The sequence below is a fragment of the Lepisosteus platostomus genome, chromosome 7 (genome assembly GCF_059453375.1).
Source record: "Lepisosteus platostomus isolate fLepPlt1 chromosome 7, fLepPlt1.hap1, whole genome shotgun sequence".
Lineage (NCBI taxonomy): Eukaryota > Metazoa > Chordata > Actinopteri > Semionotiformes > Lepisosteidae > Lepisosteus > Lepisosteus platostomus.
The window spans coordinates 43,469,455-43,479,600 of record NC_142617.1 but is presented as its reverse complement, the minus strand read 5'-3'; the positions used below and the strand labels follow the sequence as shown (position 1 = coordinate 43,479,600).

Genomic DNA, 10,146 nt, shown 5'->3' with positions numbered 1-10,146 from the left:
GTCCATGTGAAGTATGGAAGGATGTAATACAATGTAATCGTTCTGTTTTACCAAGGTATGCTGTGCGGAGGTAAAAGATGGGACTAAAGATGCTTTCTGGATAACATACTGTGCTTTGTGCTGTCATCGTTGCACAGTAAACAGAAACTTATCTGTAAGAATATTTCCCCTTTCTGACTGCAGAGAGTTTTGCGAACAAACAACACCATTCTCTCCAATACTTTCTCTTTTATTAAAAAAACAGCTTAGTTTTGTACAAAAGGTACATATACATTTCAAAACATCTTAAGATTTTCTTACATAACAAACGTATTTCTTGAAAAAATATTACCAGTCCAGCTGAATAAAACTTAAATCATTCTGTTGTTAAAAACTTGATTTACAAACATCTTTACTTATAAAATACACTGATAAAGAGGTATATACAGACATAAGGAATCGTGCTTCAGGAAGAAAAGATGGATACATTTACAAATTTCCCTACTTCATCTCGCCAAATAGGTAAAACCAAAGTGCTTTGTATCGTATAACTTTCCAATCTGGAAGTACCTGTGCCTTGGGCCAGGGAGGGAGTATGGTGTTTTTGAGGGGCTCTCTGTGGCTTTTCCTCTCAGAGCCTGGGAATGTGCTTCTTACAGTCCCAGCTAGCAAAGCCAGCTTTGCCTCTGCTAGCCCTCGCCTCCAGGACAGGCTGCAGCGCAGGTGAAAAACACCTGGACTGACGGGCTTGTCATCACTCCAGTCTAGAGTGGCGAGGAGGATGTGAATCAAAGTCATCGGTCAAAATATTGAGACAAAGCTTCAGAAAAACACCAGTACTGAGCTCTCTGGGCCATAAGACACAGGTGGGAGGAGGGATAACAAGCCCATCACCAGCACTCTCAACCGTGAAAATAACGAGAAAGCATGTTAAATAAGCACAGAGCAAGAGTAAAAAATAAAATTCACCAAGAATACAATATCATTTTCGGTTCATACAACCTACTTTAGCCAAAATGTTGGCTTACGTTTTTAGAGACGCCCCCACAATGAAAGGCGTTCACGCTTGGTGGCCCTGCAGATGGGCCGGATGTTTTTAACCAAATGTCAGGATTGCCAGTCCTTCACGTCTCTCAGACTTGCCCCCGGCTCGAACCGTGGACAGGTGCCCTAACCAGAGGCCACCAGTCTCCGCAGGATTTCCGCCGCCTTCCACCTTTCCTCTTCCCATGGCGTTCCCAAAAACCTCACATTCCCAGGCCCACTTCCCCCACCTTCCAGCCGCTGGAGTTCTTCCCGAACTTGTAAACTAGCCGCCGGCCGTCCACCCTCTCCAGGATCTCCCTCTTGTAGTAGTACCTGCAGAGGCAGACAGAGGGACAGAGAGCCGGTCAGCGCCACGCTCTGCAGGACAGCTGAGTGTCCCGACAGGCCCGCCTGCCTGCAGGCTCAGGGGTTTCTCCCTGGCGTTCCTGCTGCGCAGTCAGGGATCCTGTAGCTTTTCTGCTGCTGCACTGTCTATAGGTTCCAAAATCCTGCCCTGGTACTAAAAACATGGTGATGCACCGACTTTAAATTTTGTGGAATCATACAAGTAACTGTGCCAAGATGAAGACTGTGAAAAAGGAGCTGCTTTCTCAGGCCTGGGAATCCCCGGGGGGGCTGCAGACAGTTCCCCGTCTCTCTGCTCACCTCATGGCGCGGCTCAGCTTCTCGTACGTCATGCTGCTGTTCTTCTTCTTCTGCCCCCAGAGCTGCGCCACCGCCTCCGACTTGAGGAACTTGAAGACGCCCTCCCGCCGGTCCTCCCACTTCATCAGCCCGTTGTTCAGCTCCGGGTGGATCAGGATGTCCCGGATGAACTCCCACAGGTGCGTGCCGCGGGGCGCTGCGGGGAGACAGCACAGCCGCGGTCAGGCCCGGTCCCCACTCCCCCCCCACTGCCACCCAGCCCGTCCCTGCCGCTGGTAGGCTCTCGGTGCTCCAGAGCGAGGTGCTGCCAGTGCAGCTGTGCCAAGCTGCTCTGAGGAATACCAACAAGTCCTAAGAGGCTCAGCTGGCTGCTTCTTGCCCAGCACTTGTTCCACCAAGGGGAACGGAGCCCAACTACCCTGGATTGTACTGTTGTGGACTCCTTTGCCTTGTGAAGGTGCTCAACTCACCATGTTTGCTCTTCTTGGTGTCCATGCAGTCCTCAGCACCTCTGCTCAGCTTCCTGGGCCTCCCCCTTCCTCTCTTGCCAGGCTTGAGCTCCGCCCTGCCGGGCTCCTGGTAACTGTCTGTTAAGGGGAGAGCAGAAAGTCAGGACACAGGCACGGAGCTCTGTAATGGTGGTGCACAGCAGGAATCGAGCAACGAGACCCCAGCAAAACTGACCAAAGCCACAGAACTGCCTGCCAGCACATGCATTGCCCTGTGTGCTGTCCAGGAAGAGGAGGATGTGTTTGTGTCTTTTTCGCATGTTACAGGTGTCTCAGAGGCCAGGTGAGAGGACAGCGACTCACCTGTGGCACTGGGGAGCCTCATCTCGGAGAAGTCCAGCTCGGAGTCACTTCCACCGGAGTCTGGGGAGCTGGGGAAGTTCTGCATCCCTGCAGCACAGAAAAAGAGCACTTTTCAAAACACTGAGACCTTAAATCTGTATGTGTCATAGCTGAAACTGAAGGACTTTTCTAATTGAATGCCACAGCTTTTACTGGCAAAGCCATTCTATACGTTTTGGAATAAATCTATTTTAGGGGGCACCCGCACTGCTCCAGTCTGCAGCTATCCAAAGGCCACTAGGGGACTTCAGCTTCCTGAGTGAGTACTGAAGGAAGCAAACATTGACAGCCCCACACTAGACGAGATGTTGGTTTCCTTTCTCCCTGAACAGACCATTCGACACTCGCCTGCGCTGGAGCTGTCCAGGCTGTCCGGGGACGTGGGTCCAGACTCGTACCCGAGGTCGCTCCAGGACGGCAGCTCACCCATCATCTTCAGCTCACTCTGCACATCCCGGGAGGTTGGTTTGCTGAAGTCAGTGCCGCAGCCTGCAAAAACATAGCAGATAAGCTCTGTGAGCACAGAGGGACATGCAGCCAACACTCCCAGTGTCTGAGATCCCACCCGGATCCAGCGTATTCTAGTGTCCGCAAGGGACTCTGAGCTCTACTCAAAGTTACACTGTAGGCAAGAGCTTTGAAAACTGCGGAACAGGAGGCACTTCTTTACACAAAGGGTTGTGGGGATGTGGAGCAAGCAGCCCTGCCACACTGTCAAAGCCGATACCCTGGTTTCTTTTAGAAAACAGATTGACGAGAGCAGATGGGCTGAATGTCTCCTCTTGTGAGGAGTTTGTGTTCAACTGTTTGTGTTCAGTTGGTAGTCAACACTATTTCCAAGGCTGTGGGTCTCACTGGCTTGGTTTATAACAGCAATGAACTGTGGTCCATTTGCCTTTGACTATAAACAAACAAGGAGCGCCCTGAAAAGTTCTCCTAGTGACAGTTAACCTTGGCTTTATCTTTCAGTGTGACTGCAGTCAGAACTAAGACGTCTGGCTTGTCTCTGAACGGGTGATCGATTGACCAGAACAAAGTCCTCTCGTACCGGGTCCTGGAGCCACAACAACTGTAGGCAGGAGGTTGTAGGTGTCTTCGGCAAAGATTTCCGGGAGGTCAGTGAAGAGGGTGTTCAGAATGTCATTGGTGATGTCATCAACACCTGAAACAGCAGAAAGGCAGCGGTCAGAGACGGTCCCTCTTACTACAGAGCCTCTGCTGAGTCAGACACGCCCCACTCAAGCACTTTGTTTTGCTGGTGTGTGAGGCAGGCTGTCTTGTTGAGGTGATTGTTTCAAACCCGAAAGAAAAGACGTTTTGAGTAAAATTAGTCTGTTTTTTTTATAAAAAAGGTTTATTTCCCTGGAGCCGGGCTCCCTGTGGAGAGTTGCCCAGTTTGCACTGTGCTGTTCATGTGGACTTGAAAGGTCTCTGAGCTCTCTCTGATCCCTGAGGACACTTACTGTTTTTTGCCTTCAGGTCCTGCAGGCTGTGGTACAGTCGGTCCCCCAGTGGCCCAAACATGGAAAGCATCGTGTCCCGGGACATCTGGCACAGCACGGACCCCTCCAGGGTGCAGTAGGCCATGTTCAGGGTGCTGGCGTCGAACTTGGTCTCCTCCACATGGTAGCTGATCCACTCCAGCACGTTCTGCTTGCTCCAGAACTGCGGGTCAGTGTTGTACCACTTGCAGGGGCCTGAAAACCAAGCGCAGACAGGCCTCAGACTCCCTGTCTGAGCAGCTCGTGACCAGACACCTTCCCCCGAGCTCCGCAGCGATTTAAAACACTGGAAACACGGAGCGCTGTTATTTTCTTGTGCTATCAAACTGTCTTTAACAAAACAGCAGTACAGACTATTGCTGGACACAAACTACTTAGTAGTGAGATGCTGTGACATTGACAGAACACAAAGTAAAAAACTCATCATACATCACTGAGAGAACTATACCTTGTATGAAATTTAAAAACGAGTTAGGAAATGAACATTTCCAGAGCTCCGAAATCCATGTGTGTGGGCTTTAAATTCAGGTCAACAATTATTGGGGGGGATTAATTAATCGGGAAGATTCGATGAGCTTATGATGGCTCTGGGCGACACTTTGAACAGGAATGCTGTGTCACCAGCCTTGTGCGCGCCATCCCTAACGGCTCTGCACTCGGCTTTCCGGGCTCGATTCCAGGTGTCTTTTCCTGCTAATAAATCCCGCCCTCGTCCCCCCGTGGAGACTCAGGCGCGTTAATAGCTGCGCTTTATGGTTTCGATGAAAGGCAATTTACTGGCACGCGCTTATCGGGAGCCATTAACCTAGTTACTCAAGCTAACAGTCGCTGTGAGCAATCACGGTGGTCACGCTACCTGTGCGCTAATCACGTCTGCAAATAATGTTTGGGGTGCTAAATGTTGTTAAGAAAACAGTGTTTTTTTTCTCTCCCGCTCTTTGATTTTATCGCCAGGCGCCACTGTGATAAGCCTGTTGTTCAGTCTCTGTTGGCGTAGCCGTGTTTGGTGTCTTCACCCTGTCTTACCCAGGAGCTCTGCGGGCAGCTGCGCGCTGGTCAGCAGCTGCAGGGAGTCCTTGCTGTCGCCGAGGGACAGGCTGCCCGCGGGCTGCCCGGGGTCCGAGATCTGATACATGGCGTGGTTGGCTTTGGTGAGGATGCTGCTGAGCTCGCAAGTCGCCGACATCAGTTCTTCCTTCTGCAGTGCAGCCAGTAAGAAAATCAGTTATTACAAGAATTCATACTTCATACAGTCACCGTCTCCACACCAAAGCATTTACAATAACCACACACTAGGCGGCTGAAGTACTGTTAATACCACTTTACAACCGCTATTAATTTATTACTCCAGATATTAAAATTCGCTATCAAATTCAGCCTCAAGTTTGTTTTTTCCTTGACAGGGCTCCTTGACAGGCTTAAAGTTTCTGCTTAAAAATACACCGATTATAAATCTGTAAATCGTCTGAAAATTATGCTCGTGCCCTTTGATTAATTGTTTTTAATCAATTGATGTTGGCACTACAGAGCGGACGGAACGGGAATACGGTGAATTAATCTTTTATTTCGAGAAACGCATCCAGACACTGCAATGGGACTGAGATGTCCCGGAATCTCTGATGACACGGTGCATTTAGCAGCTAAAGGAATCGCCCAGGCAGACACTGCATCGTCTCCCATAGCTACTGACTTCGAACTTCATAAACCCGTCGCGTAATTATTTTAGATTGTTTACAAGGTTCTGCTTTCTGGCGCAGCGACACGGACAGTTCTAATTTACATTCTCATTCTCGGAATTCACGAGGATTACATGTGTCATGTATTTCATGACTATTATCAGATCACATTTACATTTCACATGTACTGTGAGATTATTATCTGATTTTGGGGGAAAAAAACGTTTGCAGACTACAACAATATATAACTAGTTATAAAGAGTTAATACGCGATAATTCCGCAATATTTGTCTATCCTACGTTGTAAATTTCACATAAAAGAGCTGCGATTTTTAATACCTTTGCCTGCGTAATTTTACTTACTATAATGGTGCTTTGTAGAGCTTACTCAATGTTGTTTAATTTTATAGGCAAGGCAAAACTGCTGGCTTGATTCATCTCTCCTCAAGGTAAAATCTTATTTTTTTAATATGTTATCTGGAGTAATTTACAATAAGCAGCCTGAAACTTTGTTTGCCAGATTTCCTTTCTGAATCCAATATCCTAGCAGTTTGAATCCCTCTAGGATCACGAGAAAGCTCAGTTCTGCTTTTTGTGCAAAAGCGGACACACAGCTGCTGTACTGGAGCATGAGCTGACTCGCATTTACACACACGCACAAGCAGCAGGCATTGGCATGGCAGAGGAAAAGAAACACTTCTCCATACCTGTTGAAACAGGACCAGGCGCCGGACACTAGATCAAACAGAGGGAGGTTAAAAAGCCGTTGAAGAGCGAGAGAAATAATCCAGTACAGGTGATCCCTGTGGCGGTGTTACTCCCAGATCGCTGCTTTGTTCACGGCCCTGAGTGCACCTGTTTCACCAATACCTGCGAGCTGCCAGCCTCGCTCGCTTTATAGCTCTTGCTGAGGGGGGTGGAGCTCCAGGTGAGCGGGGAATTCCACACCGGGCTGCTCTCCGCTGGAGAGAAGAGACATTTGCATGAAGAACAGGTGCCTGAATAGCTGTGCAGCCACACCTCCTGCACACCACAGGAAAGAAAGGGCAGGGGTAGGATTCAGGGTCTGATATCCCCCCCCTCCCTAGTCTGTAAAGATCTCCTCTCCCGCCAGAGACAGTGCCGAGTGCGGCCAGGGGACACGCATCTGGAAACAAAGCGGATCTGGTCCATTTCCTCTGCCAGGTTCCCACCCGGCCGCAGCAGCGCTTTCTCTTAATTATTATCCCGGCTGGCCTCTCCGTGTCAAGGCCCTCTGAGCTGCCTTCACCAGTTATTTCATTTCTGAGCCAGCTGCTTTCGCTGTCCTTTCTCACCTCCGCCAGCCCTCTACCACCTCTCTTGCCTCCTGCAGTTAAACTTCACAAGATGATGTCACCCTGTCAATAGAGAATGTTGATCAAGGTCCACCGGTCTGGCTGCTGTGCTGCACTGCGCTCCAGTAAGGGGGCCGTTAAAGGACTTTGATTCAGGGTGTGAAAGATGCACAACACATTGAGCACAGGGGGGATTTGGGGCTCAGACATACTGTACTTCTACTGTAAAGCAGAAATACATTTCTTATTTGTTTGCATTTGCCTTAGAAAAGCAATAACGAGACAGAAAACTGGAAGGGATGCTCTATCATTTGAGGCGTTCCTGAGAAGCAGATTCCATCAGCTGGTTCTCTTCTTTCACAGTGCAGATTTGTGTTCGAAGTGCCACTATGAAATGCCCAGCACAGCCCCAGGACATCAGTAGAGCAGGAAGGTGGTGGACATTGCCGACTAGCACTGAGGGAGTGTGTGTGTTTAATTTTAGTGCTGCCAAGGGGCTCTTTCTAACTGGTACGTAAATTCCTTATTATTTCCGGAGCGAATGTTGTTGTGGCTGAGGAGTGCATATGTCAGCTGTAATAGCAGTGTCAAATATTAATTAGCCCTAGTTTCTTTTCGCCTGCAGTGATTTGGAACGCACCAGTGTCTTCCAGTTTGATTCCCAACACAGAGTCTGCTGAGATCTTGTAAATGTTTATTCTAGTCTAATATGATACAAACACAGGAAAGATCTGCAATACACAGTGAATCACAGCCACAACAAACACCAAGCTTGGCCAGGCTTGAGAAACCAGAACACCACGAGAACCAGTCAGCACAACCTACTGGGGCACGTTTCCTTCGGGGCTTGGTTCTGAAGAATACACATCAGCCAGTCATATCTAAAAGGTATTTCTGAGTTCGCTGTCAGGGAATGGTAAAAATTTCCTTTGGCCGATGGGGCGAAGGCACAGAATCCTGAGGTGCAGTAAAAGTTGGGACACAACCGGCTAGTCTAGTCAGTACAGCGCAGTAACCAGAGAAACTCCAGGGGTTTTGTAAGCAGATTCCTAGTCAATGCATCTGATGTTTAACCAGCATTCAACCCTGAAGACCCCCTGGGAACAAGAGGGTCCATTGTGTGCATTGCGGGGGCAGCAGACAAAAAGACAAGTTTTTCCAGTTTCCGCAACACTGACTCAATGAGCCTGAACAATAAACAAGCAGCACTGGCTACAAACAAGCAGAGCTGGCTGCTCCGGCAGGCTACAGTACTCACCTTGCACTGCGTCTCCCCTGTCCCGACATGAGGAGACTGCAGGAGCGCGCTGATCTGGGCAGTGCAGGTCCTAGGAGGGACATGGGTGCTTGTGTGTGTATGTGTGGGAACAAACGTCTCATCATCACATTTTCACTTTTTTATAATTGTTTACAAATGAGTAATGTATTTGTGCTTTAAAGGTGAAGTTTGTTTTAGACCAGAATTATCATCAGTGTTGTTGAAGCCTGCTTTTTGCGAGCATTCACGATTAATCAAACAGCCAGCCACACAAGATAAAGAATGAATTTGTCTGATTCATGTATCCAGATTGCCTTACATTTAAACAGCTGGGGATTTTGCTGGAGCCGCCCGCCTGTGTCAATGACCTCACTCAAGGTGCAGAGGCAAGGTCCCACCTGGGGGTTGAAACCCATGGCCCTGCAGTTGGAAAACTCAGACCCCTGACCCTCCTCCATGCTTCAGCCTAAATATGGGCCCAATAGAGTAGTCACCTGTCTTGGGTTTGTCACCCCAAATCACAATCTCCCTGACATCACCAGTTAGTCCGACATCTGCCAGCGATGAAACCAGCCCCTCAGGAAGACTGTCCGTGAGAGGAGCGAGTGCAGAGCTCCTCTGATACTCACGCACACACTCAGTCTCCAGCACAGCGCCGCTGTGCCACAGCGGACATGACCACGGCAGTACTGTCCAACAGCCTGTTTTACAAAAATAGGCTGTTTGTGTAAGACGTTTGGTAGCCAGTACTGAGGGTTAGGGTTAAGCCTTGGCTTCAATTCCTGGGGTGCTCTCTGTGTGGAGTTTCTATGTTCTCCCTGTGTTTATGTTGTTTTTTTTACCCTGTGTTCACTTGGGTTTCCTCTGTGTGCTCTAGTTTCCTCCCACAGTCCAAAGACATGCTGGTAGGTTATTTAGTTTCTATTTAGTTTTGGCCCCGCTGTGAGTGTGAGCACGTGTGTGTTTGTGTCTGTCTGCCCTTTGATGGACTGGCGTCCTGTCCCGTCCTTCGGTTTCCCCACAACCCTGAAAGAGATGAAGAGGTTGGAAAAAAGAGGGATGGAGGAAAGTGGGTCTTCCATTCCAAATCCTCCTTGGCTTTCAAAAAGCGGAGGTATGGGTATTGGACCTCAGGGAAGGATTGGTAAGGTGCAGGAGTGCAGAGTGAGCTCATGGTAACACAGTGACATCGCTAGCCAGCCTGTCAGCCATTACAGCGATAACAAACAGTACGTTTTGTGTAGGATACAATGAAAACTGCAATTAAAAACCCATGCATTAAAATTATTATTAAACCTGAAGTAAATGTATAACAAAGCAAGAAATGAATACAATTATGATATGATCATATTAAATATCGTATCATTTTAAAACATTAAGCTTTGGTGAGTGACATAGCTGTCTCACAATGCGGTCACTTAAATTCAGAAAGATTCCAAATAAGGCACAGTCTAGATGGCATTATAGCTCAGGTTTCAGCTATAATTAAGGAACAATATAACTTGCCCGATTGCATTGTAGAGATAATCCTGTCTTTGTGACGTAAATTCTTAGAAGGTTTGCTTGAGACTTACAATAAACAGCACTTAGATTTTCTCATAAGACAAGAATGAGGTAACAGGTGTGTCGTGATCTTTGACCGGATTTGTGCTGCTATCTGGTGTTTGTAAGTAGTCCTGCAGCCATACTGAGGCGATGCATTGAGTTTGCACTTGAGCTAGCCCGGGGTAGATGTGCGGGTGTCTCGTTCTTCCATCTCTGCAGGCTGCACCCCAGTCTGCAGGGTTCAAGAGAAATGTCCTTGAGCAGTCCAGAATGGGTTTTGCAGACTGGTGCTCTTTGGTCTGTGTTCTGTGGAAGTTTGACATATTA

General features: G+C 48.3%; 1 protein-coding gene and 1 long non-coding RNA gene across 2 annotated transcripts; one reads left to right on the top strand and one right to left on the bottom strand.

Annotated features, from left to right (window-relative positions):
* Positions 1–208: 208 nt before the first annotated feature.
* On the bottom strand, positions 209–6,585 carry elf3 (E74-like factor 3 (ets domain transcription factor, epithelial-specific)). The gene is made up of 9 exons (XM_088640573.1): positions 6,408–6,585; positions 5,051–5,222; positions 3,986–4,219; positions 3,571–3,684; positions 2,871–3,011; positions 2,484–2,570; positions 2,142–2,258; positions 1,672–1,867; positions 209–1,338 (listed from the first exon to the last, which is right to left on the bottom strand). The coding sequence occupies exons 2-9, from the start codon at positions 5,208–5,210 to the stop codon at positions 1,227–1,229; spliced, it is 1,161 nt and encodes a 386-aa protein (XP_088496699.1). The 5' UTR covers positions 5,211–5,222; positions 6,408–6,585; the 3' UTR covers positions 209–1,226.
* On the top strand, positions 6,110–9,580 carry LOC148658866 (uncharacterized). Its single transcript, XR_015940227.1, has 3 exons — positions 6,110–6,149; positions 7,380–7,526; positions 7,642–9,580. It is a non-coding gene; the product is annotated as an uncharacterized LOC148658866 (long non-coding RNA).
* The last annotated feature ends 566 nt before the right edge of the window (positions 9,581–10,146 follow it).

Coding starts and splice junctions, on each gene's coding strand:
- elf3 (XM_088640573.1), bottom strand. CDS start 5,210: ATGTCGGCGACTTGCGAGCTCAGCAGCATCCTCACCAAAGCCAACCAC. Junction 3,012..3,570: donor TGTTGTGGCTCCAGGACCCG/GTACGAGAGGAC, acceptor ATGTTTTTGCAG/GCTGCGGCACTGACTTCAGC. Junction 1,868..2,141: donor CACCAAGAAGAGCAAACATG/GTGAGTTGAGCA, acceptor GTCTCCCCGCAG/CGCCCCGCGGCACGCACCTG.